This window comes from Cervus canadensis, chromosome X (genome assembly GCF_019320065.1).
Source record: "Cervus canadensis isolate Bull #8, Minnesota chromosome X, ASM1932006v1, whole genome shotgun sequence".
Taxonomy (NCBI): Eukaryota; Metazoa; Chordata; class Mammalia; order Artiodactyla; family Cervidae; genus Cervus; species Cervus canadensis.
The window spans coordinates 131,885,929-131,908,560 of NC_057419.1; the positions used below are offsets into that span (position 1 = coordinate 131,885,929).

General features: G+C 37.9%; 1 protein-coding gene across 3 annotated transcripts in view; it reads left to right on the top strand.

Annotated features, from left to right (window-relative positions):
• Nucleotides 1–22,632, top strand: part of TENM1 (teneurin transmembrane protein 1) — an 891,941-nt gene that overhangs the window by 591,215 nt on the left and 278,094 nt on the right. For all 3 annotated transcript variants that reach the window (XM_043459374.1, XM_043459376.1, XM_043459375.1), the window contains 5 exons: nt 4,217–4,416; nt 5,566–5,776; nt 10,750–10,851; nt 12,264–12,458; nt 16,082–16,282. In XM_043459374.1, the coding sequence (XP_043315309.1) occupies nt 4,217–4,416; nt 5,566–5,776; nt 10,750–10,851; nt 12,264–12,458; nt 16,082–16,282 (909 nt within the window). The remainder of the gene's footprint in view (nt 1–4,216; nt 4,417–5,565; nt 5,777–10,749; nt 10,852–12,263; nt 12,459–16,081; nt 16,283–22,632) is intronic.

The following is a 22,632-nucleotide window of genomic DNA, read 5'->3' on the forward strand; positions in this document are numbered from 1 at the left end:
GAGAGTGTTTTGCCTATGTTCTCCTCTAGGAGTTTTATAGTTTCTGGTCTTACATTTAGATCTTTAATCCATTTTGAGTTAATTTTTGTGTATGGTGTTAGAAAGTGTTCTAGTTTCATTCTTTTACAAGTGGTTGACCAATTTTCCCAGCACCACTTGTTAAAGAGATTGTCTTTTTTCCATTGTATATCCTTGCCTCCTTTGTGCAAAGATAAGGTGTCCATAGGTTCGTGGATTTATCTCTGGGCCTTTCTATTCTGTTCCATTGGTCCGAGTATTTCTGTTCTTTGTGCCAGGTACCTGACACTGTCTTGATGACTGTGGCTTGTAGTAGAGTCTGAAGTCAGGCCAGGTTGATTCTCCAGTTTCCATTCTTCTTTCTCAAGATTACTTTGGCTATTCAGAAGGTGTTTTTGTATTCCATACAAATTGTGAAATTCTTTGGTCTAGTTCTGTGAAAAATACCGTTGGTAGCTTGATAGGGATTGCATTGAATCTATAGACTGCTTTGGGTAGAATAGCCATTTTGACAATATTGATTCTTCCAATCCATGAACACGGTATGTTTCTCCATCTGTTTGTGTCCTCTTTGATTTCTTTCATCAGTGTTTTATAGTTTTCTATGTATAGGTCCTTTGTTTCTTTAGGTAGATATACTCCTAAGTATATATATATATTTTATAAGAAACATATAATTAGATTTTTCTTCTTCATTCAGACTGGTGGTTCTTACTGTTTAACACAAATGTCTAGTTCATGACACCTTACTTTTAATGATAGATATAGATATATGGGAGAAGAAAATGGCAACTCACTCCAGTTTTTTTGCCTGGAGAATCCCATGGACAGAGGAGCCTGGCAAGCTATAGTCCATGTGGTTGCAAAGAGTCGGGCATGACTGAGCAACTAATAAACACACACACACACACACACAGATATATGGGGCCTCCCTGGTGGCTCAGATGGTAAAGATATAGATATATGAAATTTATCTTCCACCTTCCTCATGCTTTCTAATTGACCCATCTAGTCAGTCTTCCCTTTCTTGTCTTCATTTAGAATAAATTATTTTTATCTCAGCACTATTTTCTCTATGCTAGTTCAAAAAAGAAATTTTTATCTTTTAGTATTTATGCTTAAAATTACAATAAAATTTTTGAATTTATAGTAATCTGAAGTTAATTGATATTTGTACCATTCCTTAGGATAATCCAGCTTTACACTTCCCAGATAATATATGATTTTTTTTAACCTAATTGTGGCATAATTGACAAATATGATCATATATATTTAAAGTATACATCATGATGACTTGATATACATATATATTGTAGAATGGTTACCAAGATCAAGATAATGAAAACATTGATCACCTCACATTGTTAACACGTGTCAGCTCATGTATGTGTGTGTATGTCTGTGGTTGAAAATGCTTGATATTTACTCATAGCAATTTTCAAGTATATATTACCGTATCATTAACTATATTCACTATGCTGTATATTAGAGCCTCAAAAGTTTTTATAAGTGAAAATTTGTATCCTTTGACCTATATCACCCCATTTTTCCCTCCCTCCAGCCCTGGCAAACACCATTCTATTCTTGTTTGTATGAAATCAACTTTTGTCTGTCTGCCTTATTTCACTAAGCACAGTGCCCTTCAGATTCATCTTCTTTATCCATTTATCCACTGAAGGACATTCAGATTGTTTCCATATCTTGACTATTGTGAATAATGCAGCAATGAATGTGGGATCCTGATTTCAATTTCTTTGGATATATACCCAGGAGTAGCAACACTGTACCATATAGTAGTTCTGTTTTTGGCTTCCCTTGTGGCTCAGCTGGTAAAGAATCCACCTGCAATGAGGGAGACCTGGGTTCAAAATCTGAGTTGGGAAGATCCCCTGGAGAAGGAAAAGGCTACCTACTCCAGTATTCTGGCCTGGAGAATTCTATACAGTCCATGGGGGGTCACAAAGAGTCAGACATGACTAAGCAACTTTCACTTTCACTTTCATTTTGCATTCCCACCAACAGTGTACAAGGGTTTCCTTTTCTCTACATCCTCACCAACATTCATCTCTTGTCTTTTTTATAATATCCAGCCTAATAGGAGTGAGGTGATATCTCATTGTGATTTTTTTTCATTTATTTTCATTTATTAGTTGGAGGCTAATTACTTTACAGTATTGTAGTGATTTTTGCCATACATTGACATGAATCAGCCATGGATTTACATGTGTTCCCCATCCTGATCCCCTCTCCTGCCTCCCTCCCCATCCCATCCCTCTGGGTTTTCCCAGTGCACCAGCCCTGAGCACTTGTCTCATGCGTCCAACCTGGGCTGGTGATCTGTTTCACCCTTGATAATATACTTGTTTCAATGCTGTTCTCTCAGAACATCCCACCCTCGCCTTCTCCCACAGAATCCCAAAGTCTGTTTTGTACATCTGTGTCTCTTTTTCTGTTTTGCGTATTGGGTTATCATTACCATCTTTCTAAATTCCATATATATGCGTTAGTATACTGTATTGGTCTTTATCTTTCTGGCTTACTTCACTCTGTATAATGGGCTCCAGTTTCATCCATCTCATTAGAACTGATTCAAATGAATTCTTTTTAATGGCTGAGTAATACTCCATAGTGTATATGTACCATAGCTTCCTTATCCATTCGTCTGCTGATGGGCATCTAGGTTGCTTCCATATCCTGGCAATTATAAACAGTGCTGTGATGAACACTGGGGTGCACATGTCTCTTTCAGATCTAGTTTCCTTGGTGTGTATACCCAGCAGTGGGATTGCTGGGTCATATGGCAGTTCTATTTCCAGTTTTTTAAGGAATCTCCACACTGTTCTCCATAGTGGCTGTACTAGTTGTCATTGTGATTTTGATTTGCATTTCCCCAGTGATTAGTGATGTTAAACATCTTTCATATACCTATTGGTCATTAATATGTCTTCTTTGGAAAATATATATATTCCTTTGTCCATTTTTAAAAATTGGATTATTTGCATTTTTGTTATTGAGTTGTGTGAGTTCTTTATATATATTGGATATTAATGCCTTATCAGATACACTTTGCCTTCCATCCTTTCCCTCTAACCCTACTTTCAGCTGCTTCTATCTACATACACATACCCTGCACCTTAGCTTTATAGAGTCTCTCTTTGTTTTTGTTCAAGCTGTTCCTTTCACATGGAAAATTCTTCCCCACAGCTCTGTTGAAATCCTTTCCATCCTTTAAGGCTCATCTTGAGTACCACTTCCCATAAATATGCTTTTCTGATTCACTCATTTGTTTATTCATTGAATAAATATGTACTGATCACAGAACTACATTCTTCTGGTTACTGGGGATAAAGCAATAAACAAACACAGCCACAGCCTCATGGACCTTATATTCTATCAGGTAAAAACAGGTGATAAACAGGAAATAAGTAAAACACCTTATATTAAGTGGTGATAAGTGCTAAGAAGAAAATAAAAGAATATAGAGGAGGTTCAGACAGCCAGGAATGATGAGTATCCTCTGGTCAAATACCTTTCCTCACTTTTTGTACCCAATGCAAGTATTTTCCTTTACAATGTGGCTATCTGCATATTTGCCCTATTTTTCTCTCTTATATTCAAAGTTCCTTGAGAGCAGCATTTTACTTATCTTTGTATCTCCTTTACCATCTGAGCCACCAGGGAAGCCCATCGTAAAGGAGATATCTCCTCGGGCTTCCCTGGTAGCTCAGCTGCTAAAGAATCCGCCTGTAATGCAGGAGACCCTGGTTCAATTCCAGGGTTGGGAAGATCCCCTGGAGAATGGAACAGCTACCCACTCCAGTATCCTGGCCTGCAGAATTCCATGGACTGTATAGTCAATGGGGTCGCAAAGAGTCGGACACGACTGAGTAACTTTCACTTATAGCTGTATCTCCTACAGCTACCAAGACAAAGTTCAGTAAATAATGGTTAAAATGACTCAAATGATGGAAATAAGTGCAATAGTACTTAAGAGAAAGGAGAGACTAATACAGTGGTTGGTTAGGAAAGACTCCTTGGAGATAGTTAATTTGGGTAAGGTTTTACAAGATGGGTGGGGTTGAAGAGGAAGGAAGAGCTGAGTAAGTCTGATTTGATATACATGTTCTTGAAAATTTTAAACCCATTGTTTTATCAACTGACTAATATTATGAATAATTTTCTTTATTTTTAAAACCAGTGTTTCAGAAGGGACGGGCAATAGACACTGGAGAAGTTGACATTGGCGCACAGGTCATGCAGACCATTCCACCTGGCTTATTCTGGCGTTTTCAGATTACTATCCACCATCCTATATATCTGAAATTCAATATTTCTTTAGCCAAGGACTCACTGCTGGGGATTTATGGCAGAAGAAACATTCCACCTACACACACTCAGGTATTTGATATTTTAGATATTTCTTGACCCTTTCAGAGAGTGGTGGGATGAATAGTTCAGGGTTTGTGACTTTCAAAGTATGTGGGAGTCAAAGGTGACGGCAGACAATTTTGTAATCAGCAAATATCCAGAATAATCACAGTCAAGCGAATGAAATAAAAAAAAAAAGATGCTATTGAGCAATAACAACTAGAATTTAGCAAAACAGATTCAAAAAAGGAAGTTTAAGAAAATATTCTTTCAGCTGAAGTTCTGCTTCCTGGAACAGGATGGTCATGAGCCTTCCCAGACCCTTCTCTTTTTCAGTCTTGGTGCCCACACCTCCACTGGTTCCATACATTCCTGACCTGTTGTCCCAATAAAGGAATGCAAACCAAGAGAGTAATGAGTCAAAAAGGCATGTTTTGTCTTGTAGGTAAAACATGTTCCTTATTATTGTTAAGAAAAACTTAAATAGGTAAAACCTCTGTGGTTTACAAGACCCTTCTAGAAGCCTTTGCCACTTCATTTCCCTTAATTTCTTTCCCTTATCTCTTCCTACACGAACCCATTTGAGGCCCTGCTCCATCTAAGAAGTAGCATAAGGAATTGTAACCATCCGGGGCTTGGGATACATGTACCATGTTCTTGTCTGCTGATTAGGGATGAAAGAAAAGAGGACAAGGTCTTTGAATATTTCATTGTGTTACCACAAAAGTAGTGCATTATGTTGAATGTTTTGACTATTCATTTATTAGTTTTAAAAACTAGAAAACTGTTTTTAATTTGTAATGATGATCATGGTAACATTTCAAGGGGAATGTCTATTTTCAAGTATCTTCTATCAGATACTTTTTGTAAAATATCTAGATTCTCTTGCATAATACCAAATAATTCTTCTATATCTTGCTTTATTATTTTTAAACAATAATTTTTAATACTCTAAAACCGAAAGGTTGGTAACATTTATAAATATCATGGAGGGTTATTTTGTTTTCAGAATTAATAATATGCTTTGGGGTTTAGATATACTTAAGAATGAATTACCTCTTTTCCCACTCTGCCCACCTCCAGAGCAAAGAAGTATGAAGTATCATAGTTGATGTGAGAGATGTTAATCAGTCTAGAGGTAAAAGTCATGGCTCATATCTATGTTTGCATTTGTTCCAGTTTGATTTTGTAAAGCTAATGGATGGAAAACAACTGGTCAAACAGGACTCCAAGAGCTCTGATGATACCCAGCATTCTCCTAGGAACCTAATCTTAACCTCACTGCAGGAAACAGGTTTCATAGAATATATGGACCAAGGGCCTTGGTATCTGGCATTTTACAATGATGGAAAAAAGATGGAACAAGTATTTGTGTTAACTACAGCAATTGGTAAGCTGCCTTGGCTATGATTTTGAATCGACAGCATAACTCCAGAAAGACACAGTGGTGAAAGCGATACAGATGTTATTGAAGCTTATTGCTCATTCTGTCTTAAAGTCATTACTCAGGATACATCACAGTGAGACAGGTTTATATTGCTGTTGTCAGTAATGTTGTTTAAATGCCGATTAAGATTTTTAAAATGCTCCATTATTTGCGGCTATTTTAGGATACCTGCCATGCTCCTTTTTATATGTTTTCAACAGGAATAATACCCTGGATTACACTATTACTGAGACTACGTAGATGAAAAACTTCATGAAGAAAGGAAATAAGCAAGAGAAGCCCTGTTAATTCAAGTTCTATTAAAAAAGAAAAAGCAAATAAATACCTTTTTGAAATGGAAAAACTAGCATCAATCCAGTTCTTTAGAACAACTGAATCTGGAAACATTAAGATTGCAAAATACAACCTAAGCATACAGAAGAGTCTTAAGGATAATAACTTGGGTCATTCAGAGTTCTTTCTTTAGAACTGTTTAGTTTAAAAATCATCACAATGACTCGTTCACTGTGCTCAGAGCCTATTAAAGAATGTTCTTTTCAGTACAATGTCTACACACACTGTTACTCATTTTCACCCTAGTTAATCAGAGACAGCTCACTTTTGTCATTTTGGGGAGTCAATTCATTTGCCATAACCCTTTGTATGAATAAAGCTGAGCTCTTTAGCAAATTTAGAGCCCTAAGAGTATACAACTCATAGACACAGTATTTTACTGTGTGAATTCTCCTGAAACACGTGTCTTTTATTTTTTTTTATTTTTTTTTTTAACACGTGTCTTTTAAAAGATGGGAAAATATTTTACAGCTGTCAGTTTTCTATACAACTCTTACCACTTTATCCTTTAGTTAACCTGTTCTACCATGTGTTTAGGAAATTGTGTTGATTGTTAATAGATATACCATCTGCTCTTTATAACAATTATATTCTATTTTTACTTGATGCTGAAGACCTTTTGTCAGTAGAAAATGGTATTCCAGCCACAGATTATCAAAAACTTGCCTCTAAAGTAATCAGAAAGGCAATAAAAATGCACCAATGATTTTTCCCCTTAGAGAAAAGCTCCACTGATCTTACATCTTCAAAAGACACAGTGTTTGTTAAATTAGAAATATATATTTTAAGTCATGACACTGTTTTGCTTCTCAGAGATTCAGTGGGGGCAAATTCAACAGTTGCATCTTTCATATTTGTCCACCAAGACTCAGTTTTGCAAACTAATCAGATATGAGAGGTTCAGTTTCTCCTAAGAAATCAGAGCAATTAAAAGACTTAAAACATTTGTGAAGAGGATTTTCTCTCTTCCTGTTATCCTTACCCCTAAGTTCAAGTTAAAACACTAACCAAGCTATTAACCTTTCAAAAATCAATAGACCCAGAAACACGCTTGGAGTTTTTTTTCATGTCCCTTAATTCCTTTCCCAAAGAACCTAACCTTTGAGATATAATTTCCTATTATCCAGAGATTAAGCTTAGTTTCATATAAAACAACATATTTGCTTCTTGCTTACATAAGTCTGTTTCTTATTTCTCCTACAATTTCACTTAAAGAGAATTCAAGTAAATTTGCCAAAATGTCAAAGGTATATAAATTATTTACTCTAAATTCTCCCCATTATTTTTATGTTTTTGTAATTGTTAAAAGAGGATAATATATTTGTTCCTTTGTCTATTAAGTGATAATATTATAATCAGTTGGATTGATCTTAACTATATTTGGTCTGCTCATAGGGATCAAAACAGCATAATAACCGTTTTTTTGAGTGACTAATATAGGTGAGCAACTAGCCTGTATTATTATATGTTATTTTCTAGTTTTATAGACAAAGTTATGAATAAGCCAAAGTCTCCACCAACCAGCTCAATAACATGATTATATATATCATTAATGGAGTGCCATTCTGCCCCAAGCACTCTACATTCAGTTATCTTGTTTGATTCTCATCACAAGCCTAGCATAGGTATAGTGGTACTTATATTACAAATAAGAAATCAGAGACTTGGGGTGAGTAAAGAAGTCCCACAGCCAACAAGTGGCAAAATTGATATTAGAGACCCTCAATATCTCTGATTCCAAACCCCTGCTCTTTAGAACATGCTCATCCCATAGGATTATTCATTAGATTTTGTTTCTCCCATAAGAAAACCTGCCGGAAGCAAAACCCATCATCAGCGCAGATGCAGATCCAAAGGCTCTAGCATAAGAACAGGGTTTTAAGCATAAGAACTTTAAAATAATTCTCAACTCTAATGAACTGGTGTCTAGGAAGTGATCCTGGAGTAAGATTTAAAAGATAGAAGACAAACTTCCTGGAGGCCATTGTAAATAGAAAAGCACACCCTTTTTCATCACTAGTTATTTACGTGTTTCTGCTGTAGCCATCCTCTTCTGGAGTCCCTAGGCTATCCCAATATCTCCTTGATACCAAAACCTCCTCCATTGCCTTCTCTTCTCATTTGCATTGCAGGTGTTAAACTCTATGCAGCATTACGGGCCTCGGGACAATTCTTAGATAAGTCAATAAGACAGAGGGATTTTTATTTATTTTGATAGCAAATTTTATTAAACATTTTCTCTCTCCAGTAGCTACATTCCCACAAGGCTGCTTCCATGAAGTTGTCAATAGGACCTGGTATGAAATTAAATTCAAGTATGTTTACCTTTGAAATTTTCATCTATAGCCTCCTATTAACCATGCAGGGCAGGGAAAATCCAAATGTAGATTTAAGGATGGCCACTTCTTTTTGGTAAAAGAAAGCAAAACAAGAAAAAAGATGATAATTGTTCCATCTCTGAATGAAAAGAAATAAGACTCTTAGTGCCTTTTTGTAATGATCTTTTAAGTAAAGGAATGATTTTCTGAAAATAACTAATGTTTTAATGAGTTAAAAAGTGGTTAGCTTATTGTCAAATGTTACATTCCTGCCGGTCCAGTTTTCAGCAAATGCCATGTGTCAGTTCTTATCCAGTTCAGTTTTCTAGCACAGGGATCAGAGAACCGACCATCATAAACTCGCAAAAAGGAATCTCATGTGTTCATATGGATGTCAGAAGAATAATCTCCTCTGTCAATAGGATAGCGATCCACACAGCCACTGGATTCATTCTCAGCTTCCTAAGGATCCCCTAAATGGACTAGATGCCACGTTTTTCCTCTTGCTTTTCTTCTGCCCAAGGCAGAATTCCAAGTCTAGATTAGAATTCCTCTAACCATTGAAGTTTGCTCTTTGAAGCACTGGTTCTCAATGCTTTAATTCAGTTTTCGCCTGCAGGGTCACTTGAGGTATTTGTTAGAATGTAGATTACTGGGCTGCATCCTCAGAGATGGAGGCTTCCCAAGTGGTGCTAGAGGTAAAGAATCCTCCTGCCAATGCAGGAGACACAAGAGATGCGGGTTCTCTCCCGGGTCAGGAAGATCTCCTGGAGTAGAAAATTGCAACCCACTCCAGTGTTCTTGCCTGCAAAATTTCATGAGCAGAGGAGCCTGGCGGGCTACAGTAGTTGGGGCTGCAGAGCTGGACCCCACTGAGCAACCGAGCGTGACTAATATCCTCAGAGATAGATTCAATAAATCTGGTGTGAAGCTCAGGTATCTGCATTTTAAGTACTTCAGGTGATCCTCCTGATGTAGGTGGTCAAAAGGCCACAATTGAAGAAATGCTATTTCTCAACTCTCATTATAAATTCTCAGAGTTCAGTGGAAGACACCAAGACTACTTACTAGAATATTTCCTTCTGATTGGAAATAGCTTATCCAAGTGAAACTAGATGAAGTAGATGATTTGGATTGAAAAGAAAAAACTGGTACCTATGAGAAGTATGAGTGTAATGGGCCAGAACGTAAAAGTCAGAATTCAGGAGTGCTAAGTTATAGAAAGCGTACGGAAAAAAGTCATGAAAAGGTGGGTTTTTTTAAAACTGCAGGGATAAAGCATACATATCATAATAGGCTGTGGACTTGGAATTTGATGCTGTTACACTCAAATAAAATTTTAAACTAAAAACAGTTTTCAATATCATTGTCAGAGACTGATTTTTATAAAACTTTATACCTCTTCAATCAAGTTACTTAGCACAAGATTGGTCAAAGTTCTGTTGTATTGAAGACACTATGTCACTAGAACTATGTGCAGGCACCTTCAAAGCCTTCTCAATTCCCCCCTGAAACCTATTCTCTAAGAATGAATTGAAGGGAAATTAGTGGCAAAGAACTGATAATGTGTTTACAGCCAAGAAAGCATTTCTCAACAAAATACTTAGGTTCTAATGCTTTTCATGGTGGTGAGTTTAATATGAACACTTACTTTTAAAGCTTTCCATTGTCACTTATTAGTGAAAATGAAATACTGATTATCATATTCAAGCTGTCAAGATAGTAGATTAAACATTTTAAGGTGCTAGAGAAGACATTTTTCTTTGCTACCACCTAAATTTGAAAAATAAACAATAGACTTCATTTTCTGGGTTATATTTTAAAGCCCTTTTTGCTTTTGAGAAATGACCTATAATCCTAGTACATTTTTAGCTTTATCATGAATGTCTTTTAAGAATACAGCTCATCTAGACCCTTGGTGCACTTTAGAGGTGAGGTTGGTTTTTAGTCCCACTCTTGAATAGCCAATTCAGCAAATCCAGGGTGCTTTAAATAATTTGGTACTGTGACCTCTTACAGAAATCTTTGGCATCTGACTTTAGACAGTAAGTGCTTTGTAGACAGCAAAGGGCAAAGATTGTTATAGGCCCAGCGTTTTTGCAATTTAGAAAAAAATAGATGTCAATGTATGACAAAAACCACTACAATATTGTAAAGTAATTAGCCTCCAACTAATAAAAATAAATGAAAAAAAAAGAAAGAAAAAAATAGAGACTCTACATCCTATAGGTTTGTTCTTTTTTTTTCTTCTTTTTCTATTAACAGAAATAATGGATGACTGTTCGACAAATTGCAATGGAAATGGAGAATGTATCTCTGGCCATTGTCACTGCTTCCCAGGATTCCTTGGACCTGACTGTGCTAGGGGTAAGGTTGCCCTGTTATACTGATTGGTTCGGGAACTTGATGTCATTTGAGAACTTAGAATTAGTAACAATAGGGAGAGGAGGAGGGATAGGAGTGATAGTAGCAGTAGCAACACCCCCGATGGTCTCTACCGAAAGGTGAGCACTTGCTCTGCCAGGCACCATTCTAAACACTTTGTGGTACTTTTAATTCATATATTGTATAATAATCCTATGGTGTAGATCTATTATCCTGGTTTAATGGGCAAAGAAATAACATCAGAGAGGTCAAATCACTTAACTAAGGTTATCTAACCACTGAGACCTGGATCCTCTGAAAGCAACCAACTCCGTGATATTGGATTGGCCAAAAAGTTCATTCAGGTTTTTCCATAGCATCTTATGGAAAATCCCAAGCAAACCTTTTGGCCAACTCGGTACTTCTATTCCCTTCATAAGCTCATTTATAATGGAGGAACTGTGGGTAACCACTTATACAAACCAGGGTAAACTAGAAGAGGTGGACAGTCACCAGCTGGCTGAGTAGCTTATAAAGGAAAGACTGGGAAGGCAGAAGTTAAAGTTTGAAACTTTACTAAACCAGACTTGCCCATAGTTTAATTCTTGAAAAGCTGTGGGTAAATCATGCTGGGTTTTCCCCATAGGCTTACAGTTATTATCGATACTTTAGAGATGCTCTATGCTTGTTCACAATGTGTTCTTAAAGTTCTCAGTCTGCTAATGCTTTCATCTCAGGTTTCTCAGCCACTCAGTTTCTTTAGATTAAATTCTATTCAGCAGAGAATTCAATAGCACTTGCTAGATTCCCAGTTCTCCAATAGATCTTCAGGAGGTTGGGGGTAGAAGCAGAGGTTAGGGCTGGTATGGGAAAAAATGAATAAGACGAGATATAGGCCCTGCCCTCAGGGAATTCCATTGTTTTTTAATAAGAAGACAAAGAATGACAGAGCAGAGTGAATGTTCCAATGAAGGTCTGCGCAGCTGGAATAGGCACAGACATTGTCCAGTACCAATCTCTAAATGCCCAACTTTTGAAAGACAGCACTCTATAATAGGAATACCTCCCTCCTAGTTGTATGAATTTTATCTGCTTGAGGAAGAAACACCAAAAGAGAGAAAAATCCTAACTTATAATAATGATGATGGTGATGATGATAGTTGTTTAAGAGTATCAAAAGCAAGTGCTTGAAATAATTTCTTCACTCGGGGTGTTTTTATAATTTATCTTTCCCCCAATCCCATAAGAGGGAAATTCTGTTTGTAATCATGAACACGTGCCGATTTAATAAAGGCTAAGTCAGAAATAGTACAATTTTTTTGCCAGAAATATTATATGAGAATCGATAGAGAATTGCTCTTTGGAGATTTTACAAGCATTATGAGAACATTACAAGTTCATTTGCCAACCTTCAGATTCGTGCCCTGTGCTGTGTGGTGGGAATGGAGAATATGAAAAGGGACACTGTGTCTGCCGAAACGGCTGGAAGGGGCCAGAGTGCGACGTTCCAGAAGAGCAATGCATTGACCCAACGTGCTTTGGCCACGGCACCTGCATCATGGGAGTTTGCATCTGTGTGCCAGGATACAAAGGAGAAATATGCGAGGAAGGTCAGAGCCCTGTGTTAATATATTGCTTCAGGCTTTTCTCTCACTGAATGGTCCAAGGTGTCATTCTGTGTTTCTAGTAGAGACGTAACTGGTCTTTGCAAACCATAAGTGCATAACATGTCTACTTAGTACATGGAACAGTGGGAGTTCATGTCTCTTCTGACAGCCTCTGATAATAACATGAGGCCATACCTCTGACCCTTACAGAGCAGTAGTGGAAAATGTCATGTGCCCCCCTCATTTTAACACTGTTTTATGATGAAAATTTCCATCATGATGATTTTAGTGTTAATTTATATGCTTTCATTATTACAGAGTGCACTAGGCTACATCTTTCTCTAAAGCACATAATAAAAATAATATTATTGTGCACATTTGGAACCATTTCATAAATGTTTTCTTTGGGAGTGATTTGTAATTACCATTATTATTATTGCTTTATACTATTTATTTTTATATACCTCATGCTGAAACTTGACCTCCCTGCCTAAGGAAGTAGACTTACCACTAATGAGTTTCAAGACAATGCCTTTATATTAAAATTCACCCCAAAGGAGCATTTACACATACATGCCCAATAATTTTATCATTTACAAAACATACTTCGAAACAGCAGTAGTTTTATCATTTAAAGAAGACACATTGGAAAATAAGTTTGCTAGTAATCAGACCTTTTTCATGCCACATTCCTCAAATAAGACTGATTTCAGAAATAATATTAAACCATTACCATGGGAGATGGTCTCATCACAACTGTTGGTCAGGAAATAGATTGCTGAAAATGCACTATAATTGCTTTTTAAAGATGGCTCATTAAGACTATTACACAGCATTTTAAAGGGTTTAATCTCATTCTGCTCCATGAGCAAACAAGAGTTTAGCTTTCCACCTTCCATTAGCCATAGTAGAATTTTGGTGTGAAGATTGTATCTGTTCCAATATGAATGTCATTGGGCCTTGACAAGGCAGTAAAGTTCCTGACTTACTTTTAGAAGCTGTTTTTACTTTAAGCTATACATTCAGATGCTATACAGATGCGCACATGTTTTCACCAAAAAAAAAAAAAAATGGTGTCTATTACAACATCTACAATCTGCCCTGGAAAACATTTAACCTAAGTTAGACCGTTCTAATTTACATTTTGTAAATAGTTGAAAAAGGACTTAGCTACAATTTGCCTTCTAGGCCACAAAGCAAATTTATAGAATAACCAAGATAGCAAGGAGTACCACGTTTATATGTAGAAACTTTCCAAATACAAATTTTTTAATAAAAAAATATTTTAAGTCAGATTTCACAAACAGGAGCTCATCGGCTGAATGGGCGCATGGGTGGGTTTTGTTTGTTTCAGTAAGTGGTGGTGGTGGTGTTTTCATTGTTGTTTAATGTGATGTATTTTGCAAAATTTAAAATAGAGAAGTATTGCATAAAGATTCTGGCCTCTCTTGAGCAACAAAAATATCTGGTGACCCTGAGCCCACATTCCTACATGGTAGCAATGATTGGAGCCAATTAACAGCAACTTGGGCTTCCCTGGTAGCTCAGGCAATAAAGAATCCACCTGCAATGCAGGAGACCTGGGTTCCATCCCTTGGTTGGGAAGATCCCCTGTGGAGGAGGAAATGGCAACCCACTCCAGTATTCTTGCCTAGAGAATCCCATGGGCAGATGAGCCAGGCAGGCTATACAGCCCATGGGGTAGCAAAGAGTCAGATATGACTCAGCAACCAACACACAGACACACACACAGCAACAGCGGCAGCTTCCCTTAAACTGGACACTTATTCCCAGCACACCCTGTTTTCTGAAATCCAGCCCGTCTCATTCATGTATGCAACCCACCTGGTCCCTGCAGTCAAATGACTTTGTGCCTCTGACTGAAGTATGACGTACCTGGTCATTGAAGGTGATCTTCTTAAAAAATAAACATATATTAAGTTAAATACTATTTTATTTATTAAAATTGTCATATTTTGATGCAACAAAATTACCTCCTTCTGAAATAATATTGTACAGTAAAGAACCTGCCTGCCAATGCAGGAGCCATAAGAGACTTGGGTTTGATCCCTGGGTTGGGAAGATCCCCTGGAGGAGGGCATGGCAACCCACTCCAGTATTCTTGTCTGGAGAATCCCTATGGACAGAGGAGCCTGGTGGGCTACAGTCCATAGGGTCGCAAAGAGTCGGACACGACTGAAGTGACTGAGCACACACACACATACACACACACACACACACACAGACTTTTCCTCTCCCTCCAAATAATGAATAGATCAAATTAGATGTACCTTCTGGTATTTATTTGCTGATTAGCTCAGGTATTAAAGCATTGTGCTAATGACCCTGAGATCATGGGCTAATTATAATGGCAATAACACTAATTATAAAATGCTTAGTTAGACTTAACTCTATTCCATGGCACATTTGTTGTTGCTGTTTAGTCACTAAGTTGTGTCCAACTCTTTGCAACCTTATGGACCATAGCCCTTGAGGCTCCTCTGTCCATGGGATTTTCCAGGCAAGAATACTGGAGTGGGTTGCCATTTTCTCCTCCAGGGGATCTTCCCTGACCCAGGGATGGAACCCACATCTCCTGCACTGGAGGCAGATTCTTTATCACTGAGCCACCTGGGAAGCCCATTCCATGGCACATGCTACTCACTAAAACTAGGCCAGTCTTGCAAATGGTGGCAGATCGTATCAGTGATGTTTCCATTGCTAGAAAAGTAACTCAAAGCATATATCCTCATAATGGTTAGGTTATTTTAGTCTCATCTTATTTGTACAGGAAGATCAGAAATTTGGGCATCAACTTTCCCATTTCCTGTGGGGTGGTCACTCAGTTAAAAGCACAAAATAATTTTCCCCAAGGCAAGCATAGAAATCTACTTGTGAAATAGTTTAGAGTATTTGTTAGAATGTGTCCAAAAATTTCCAGACTTCACAGAATCAGAGTCAAATATAATTGAGTCTGTGATATTCTAAAGCACTGAAAACTATGTCACAGTGTCCGGGTAGAAAGAGAATCCAGGAGGCAAAGAATTTTAAATTGTGTTTAAAATGTTGCATTTTCACTGCTTCTTAGGAATAAATGAGAGATTATAAAAAATTAGTTATATTATATGATTCCATGAAACAGCAGTCACCTCAGCCAATACCTTAAATAATCCAAACTTAAATATATATAAAAACTCCTCTAGACACATCAAATAAAAGCCATTTCTGGGAGCTATAATTCCAATTTCAGAAGACAGGGAATGACTTACCAAAAATTCTTGATTTTTTTTTTTTCTGCAAAGCTGAGGAATCCCTACTGCAGGCTCATTCTGGTCCACCCACCCACTTGTGTGGGAGTGCTACACACCGCTCATAATTTCATAGAACATATCTGTGGTTTCCTTCTTCTACATTTAGATTGCAACCTTTATGGTAGCCTACCATGTTTTTAAGTGTTGATAATATTCTGGTTCAAACACAGCATTTATGTGAGTCATTGTATTGCCTAATGAAAGTAGCATAAATAATGTAATATTGGAAAATCAATGTATCTCACTGTCCTGGCCACACCTGTTCACTTTCAACCTTTCCCCCTCTCCCCCCGCCTTTTTTTTTCTGGCCTTCAGAGGACTGCTTAGACCCCATGTGTTCTGGCCATGGCATCTGTGTAAAAGGAGAATGTCACTGTTCTACTGGTTGGGGAGGAGTCAACTGTGAAACTCCGCTTCCAATATGTCAGGAGCAGTGCTCAGGACACGGGACCTTTCTCCTGGATGCCGGCACGTGCAGCTGCGATCCCAAATGGACAGGAGCCGACTGCTCAACAGGTACATCAGCGTCTAATTCTTTACCCCCTTCCCTCACTCCTGAGTTCTTACTGGTCTTTACCTTAAGGTAGTATTTCTTAAAGTCAGATCTGTATGCCTTCATAAGGGACTTCCACACGTTTCCTAGGCTTGTATTTTACTGAGTTTTCATATACAACATACCGCTGGGCTTTTCATTGCATTTTTCATTGTCATAGTTCTGTAGTTGAACCTCTGTCTTCATTTTGCACTCTCCTGTAGTTATTCCATCCATTCTGAAGTCTGTTATGATCAGTTCTCTATAGATTATTTCAAATCTATGTCCTCCTTCACTCAGGATGACAATCCCTAGGTCCATCCATGTTGCTGCAAATGGCATCATTTTATTCTTTTTTATGGCTGAGTAGCATTCCATTGTATATATGTACTGCATCTTCTTTATCCATTCTTCTGTCGATGAACATCTAGGTTGCCTCCATGTCTTGACTATTGTAAACAGTGCTGCAATGAACATTGGGGTTCGTGTATCTTTTCAAGTTAGAGTCTTCTCTGGATATATGCCTAGGAGTGGGATTGCTGGATCATATGGCAACTCTATTTTTAGTTTTTTAAGGAATCTTCATACTGTTTTCCATAATGGCTGCACCAATTTACATTCCCCTCAACAGTGTAGGAGGGTTCCCTTTTCTGACTTTGGAAACGTCTTAACACTTGAATGAACACTAAAAAGATGATTGTATGTTTATCGGGTGGATTTGAAAGCCAAGAACATTCCAGGCAGAAGGAATAAATTAAACTAAGAAATGTGAATCCGAATATTCCATTTGGCAACTTACTAGTCATTGGGTGTGGCTGCACCTAAGAATCCAGAAGATATAATTGGAGAGATGGTCAGGGATGAGAACACAGGGAGTTTTGATTACACGCCACACTAAGGAACTTGCATTTCTTCTTGACACAGTTAGAAGCTACTGCGTGGTTTATAACAGATTATGTTTTAGGTCGAGGTTAGGAAACAGGACATGGCTACTATATAAGTGCTGCTGGAGTCAGGAATTATCACTAACTATGATTTCTACATTGGGAGACTGGGTGACTGATAATGAGTCTTAGTTGCAGCCTGTGAAATCTAATTCCCTGACCAGGAATTGAACTTGAGCCCCCTACATTGGGAACACGGAGTCTTAGCCAGTGGACCACCAGAGAAGCCCCGCTGAAATATTCTATAAACAGATTTTCCTTGAGCACTTACTGTGGGCCATGTGCTAACTCTCTCACTACTGGAACTTGCAGTCTGGCTGGAGGAAATAGAGAGTCAACAATGAATAAGAGCTATACAAGTCTTTGAAACATGAGGAGAGTGAGAACTAGCGAGGTTAAATTATTTTTCCAAGGTCATAGAGCTGGCTAATTGCAAACCTGAAAGTTGTTTGCAGGGCTGTTGATTTCATCCCACATCTAGCATTTCTTTTCAGCCTCCACCCTCACCCCCACCAAAGGAAGAGTTAGACAAGGAGCAAGGACTCAGGTGAATAGATTAGCTTACACAAAAGGGAACATTCTAGAAGATGAAGGGCATCAAATATCAAGTGCATTCTTGTCCAGATATAAGGTGGATTCAATGTAGACTAAATTAGAATGGGGGCTTCCCTGATAGCTCAGTTGATAAAGAATCCGCCTGCAATGCAGGAGACCCTAGTTCAATTCCTGGGTTGGGAAGATGCGCTGGAGAAGGGATAGGCTACCCACTCCAGTATTCTTGGGCTTCCCTGTGGCTCAGCTGGTAAAGGATCCACCTGTAATGTGGGAGACCTGGGTTCAATCCCTGGGTTGGGAAGATCCCCCTGGAAAAGGGAAAGGCTACCCATTCCAGTATTCTAGACTGGAGAATTCCATGGACTGTATAGCCCATGGAGTTGCAAAGAGTCAGACACAACTGAGCAATTTCCACGTTCACTTTCAAATTAAAATGTGGACTAAAGTCACATCCATCCATTCTGGATGCAATGGAAAAAGAACACTAGAAGCACCTCTTGGTCAGAGAAGCAAAAGGGTGAATATGTATGACCCCAAACTCTGCAGTCTCTCAAGCAAAAAGCTTCCTAATAAAACTACCAACTTGAAAAATAGGAAAAGGAAATGCCTTCTGAATCTCCGGTGTCATGGTAGGAATAGTCCTTCTGTGATTTTTAAGCTCCATAAAGGTTGTTCCCACAGAGCATATTTAACCATCGAGATGATCTCACTGTGCAGACTTTTAATTGAGTATGCTCAGTACAGGAAGCAATTTAACATCTGATTCTTATAATGGATCATGTCATTTCAAAGGTGGATATGCTCTTTGCCATTGATCATTCTCTTCCTCTAAGCACATGAAGCTTAGCTGTTAGCATGTTAACTGTGTTGCTCTGATACCAAGGGGACTGCAGTGAATGGTTTACTGATTATTTTCAGTCTGTTTTCTAGGTACACTGAGTATTGTTAGCCGCACTGAATGGATACTTGATATAGGGTTCTTTCACCTGGAGGTCTCATGGTACTTCACAAAGGTTAACTCATTAGTCTTTAAAAAACACCTCAAGAGGAATACAACAGAAGCTTGTTATAGCATAGTTTAGATTTGGATATACTGCAGGTCAAATCATGCTCCCTTAAAATAGAACTCCTTGCCATGAAATCTCAGTAATACATTTATCCCTGTACTGAAGATACTGGCCCCAGCTTCAAAAATCAGCTTTGTAAAACACATCTACTACATTTCTTTCATAAAATCTGGCTCCTCCTGGTCTCATAGTCTCTGAGGGGGAGCATAAAAGCAGAATTTAGAGCTTTGTCCTCCTTTCTTCTTGATGAAACTTCCTGTGAGCCACTCTATCTATTATTACTCTCAGACTGTGAAATTTATGGAAGATAAGCATTCACAAAGAGAGGACAGTTTCTGTCCTTTCTACCATGATCCCCTCTCATTATCCTGGATCTTAGAACTGGATTAATCAGCTCAAGAGATGGAACATTAGGTCCTGAAGGATTCCTGAACTATGGACCATAGCCTGCCAGGCTTCTTTGTCTATGGAATTTTTCAGGCAAGAATACTGGAGTGGGTTGCCATGCCCTTCTCCAGGGGATCTCCCCAACTCAGGGATCAAACCCCCGAGTCTCCTGCATTTTCTGCATTGGCAGGCAGATTCTTTACCACTGAGCCACCTGGGAAGCTGTGTGTGTGTGTGTGTGCGTGAGTGTGTGTGTGTGTGTGTGTGTGTTTATACAAAGTTGCTATATAACAGGAATCATTTGTAGTTCTGGGTGAAGATTCCATAAGGCTTTGTTATAAGGATATTTGTTTTCAGGCCATGTGGCCATTTTGTCCATTGGAGAGATGACAGTGTGTGTGTGACTGTGCTCATGTGTGCTTGTGTGTGTATTCACAGCATAGTGATTTTGAGTAACTCATTTAACATTTTTGAGTCTCAGCTGCCTCATTTTTGAAATGGTAGAAGATTAGCCAAGTGGCTCTTGAGGCCCTTTTCAACACTGAGATCTATGGTTCTTTAGCCTGTATATTGAGCTGTTGACACTGATTATCAATGGTTTGTGGATACAGTTCATAAACTCTCAACTCCATATTGTTTATGGTGAGAAAATATTAATTGCAAATAGCTTTGTTTACATTATAACGAAATCCACACTTTGACATATAGACCATTTTGTTTGAGAATCTACCTCTATTTGTAGAGATACACATGTACACACATACATAAACATGTGTGTATATAACAATGTCTTGTTATGTTTTTAAGTGTTCCCTAATGGATGGTGATATGCATCTACTAATAAAACAGGTAATTAGAGGAGGAAGTTGTAAAAGGCTCATATAATTATAATTGCTAGAAAAACTTCCTTGATTATACAAGTATCATATGCTTTTAGAACATTATTCGTTTTCCCCTTTATTGAAAGTGCCAATAATCAAAAGGTTTTCATCTGATTTTATATATCTATCACATACAATGCATCACTTTCCTGCAATTTCCAGATATTGAGTAGGCCATTTGAAATGATTAGTGTACACTGTATTTTTCCTATAGATATTACAGTAACAGCAGGGTTGTACATGCCATTTGATAAAGAAGCTTTGTTCAAAACAGAATGTACATGCTACGGGCACAACTATATAGTCATTCATCATGCTACTGAAGAGAAAAATCCACTCATATATAAAGTAACTGAAATTAAGTATCTCCAATAGAAAAGAGATAATCAGTGTACCCAGATTAGGAACCTAGGATTGCAGGTAATCTTGTCTATTCAGCTTGGGACACACACCTGAATTTCTTAGGAGCTGTAGCTAATTCACAAAAGAAAAGTCTCTACTAGTTATCAAACAATGTTAATATATTATAATGAACAAATTTCGCGGACTGAAAAGCTCAAATATAGACAATCAGTCACTGAAACATGATGGGAAGTTTTATACTGCTTTTTAGCATACAGGGACAAAAAGGCTTATGACTAATTCCTATGTAGGCTTAATTATTTTTAACTTGCATTCAAAGTATGACAACCTCTGATCAAGTTTATTTTAAAGTCATTTTTTCTATTCTGGAAGAAATAAAGGGTAAACCTTAAGGTGACTCTGATTTGACTGATTTAATAAAATAAACAGACTTTTGGACTCTGTGGGAGAAGGCGAGGGTGGGATGTTTCGAGAGAACAGCATCGAAACGTGTATATTATCTAGGGTGAAACAGATCACCAGCCCAGGTTGGATGCATGAGACAAGTGCTTGGGCCTGGTGCACTGGGAAGACCCAGAGGGATCAGGTAGAGAGGGAGGTGGGAGGGGGGATCGGGATGGGTAATACATGTAACTCCATGGCTGATTCATGTCAATGTATGACAAAACCCACTACAATATTGTAAAGTAATTAGCCTCCAACTAATAAAAATAAATAAAAAAAACAGACAAAATAAACCCCTGCTTGAAACATAGTGGCTACACCATTAACACCACAGTGAGGTAAAAACATTAACTGTAGATTTGCGGAATCTGTCAGTGCTGTTCATTGGTGGCACAAGAAATACAACCCCAAAAGCATCCTTAATAGAATTCAAGTCAGATTAAAAGTGTAAGAATCCACAAAAATATTTTTGGGAGGCATATATGAAATGGAAAAAAAATCATACTATTATCATGATTTCCTAGCAACACATCCTACTCAGAGATGGTTTGACACCCCCTAAGTTTTTTCATCTTGAGTGAAAATAGAAATCAAACCCCCCCAAATTCTCAGATTCAAAAATACCTTATCTTTATCAAAGAGAGTCCATTTAATAGCCATAAGATTATATACATATATAGTAAAGTGATTTAAAGCACATCAAATATCAAATGTTTTCAAAACACATCTTTTACATTTTGTTCTGAGGCGATAAAAAACCATACCTTTTCTGCCATCATTAGCAGACTGCAATGCAAAAATCCAGTGAAACTTTTGACAATTTGACAAGTTTGAACAATGAGGTAAATTTGCAGCTCCCTCTCTGTAAATCTGAGCTAACTCCACTGACTGTTCCAGGACATTAAAGCTTTAAAATTGTTTTTCAAACCAGGGACATATATTTAAGGTGGCAACTGTGAGGTAAGAAAATGTAATTAAGTAAGCCTGAGTGTGAGGAGGCATGCTTATTTACATGGCTCAAGTACAGTTAATAATAAGGAGTGCATTTGGACAGACCAATAGGAGCATCAAAACAAACCAGAAAAATTTTGTACTGCACCATGAAATGCATTCCTCTCATTCACCCATACTTTTTCTGAATTCCAAGTTCATTTTGTTTGGCATTTTTCTCAGTTCATGTTCATCTGCATAGTCTACAGGCAATAAATGCTGGAGAGGGTGTGGAGAAAAGGGAACCCTCTTACACTGTTGGTGGGAATGCAAACTAGTACAGCCGCTATGGAAAACAGTGTGGAGATTTCTTTAAAAACTGGAAATAGAACTGCCATATGACCCAGCAATCCCACTTCTGGGCATACACACTGAGGAAACCAGATCTGAAAGAGACACGTGCACCCCAATGTTCATCGCAGCACTGTTTATAATAGCCAGGACATGGAAGCAATCTAGATGCCCATCAGCAGATGAGTGGATAAAGAAGCTGTGGTACATATACACCATGGAATATTACTCAGCCATTAAAAATAATTCATTTGAATCAGTCCTAATGAGATGGGTAAAACTGGAGCCCCTTATACAGAGTGAAGTAAGCCAGAAAGATAAAGAACATTACAGCATACTAACACATATATATGGAATTTAGAAAGATGGTAATGATAACCCTATATGCAAAACAGAAAAAGAGACACATAAA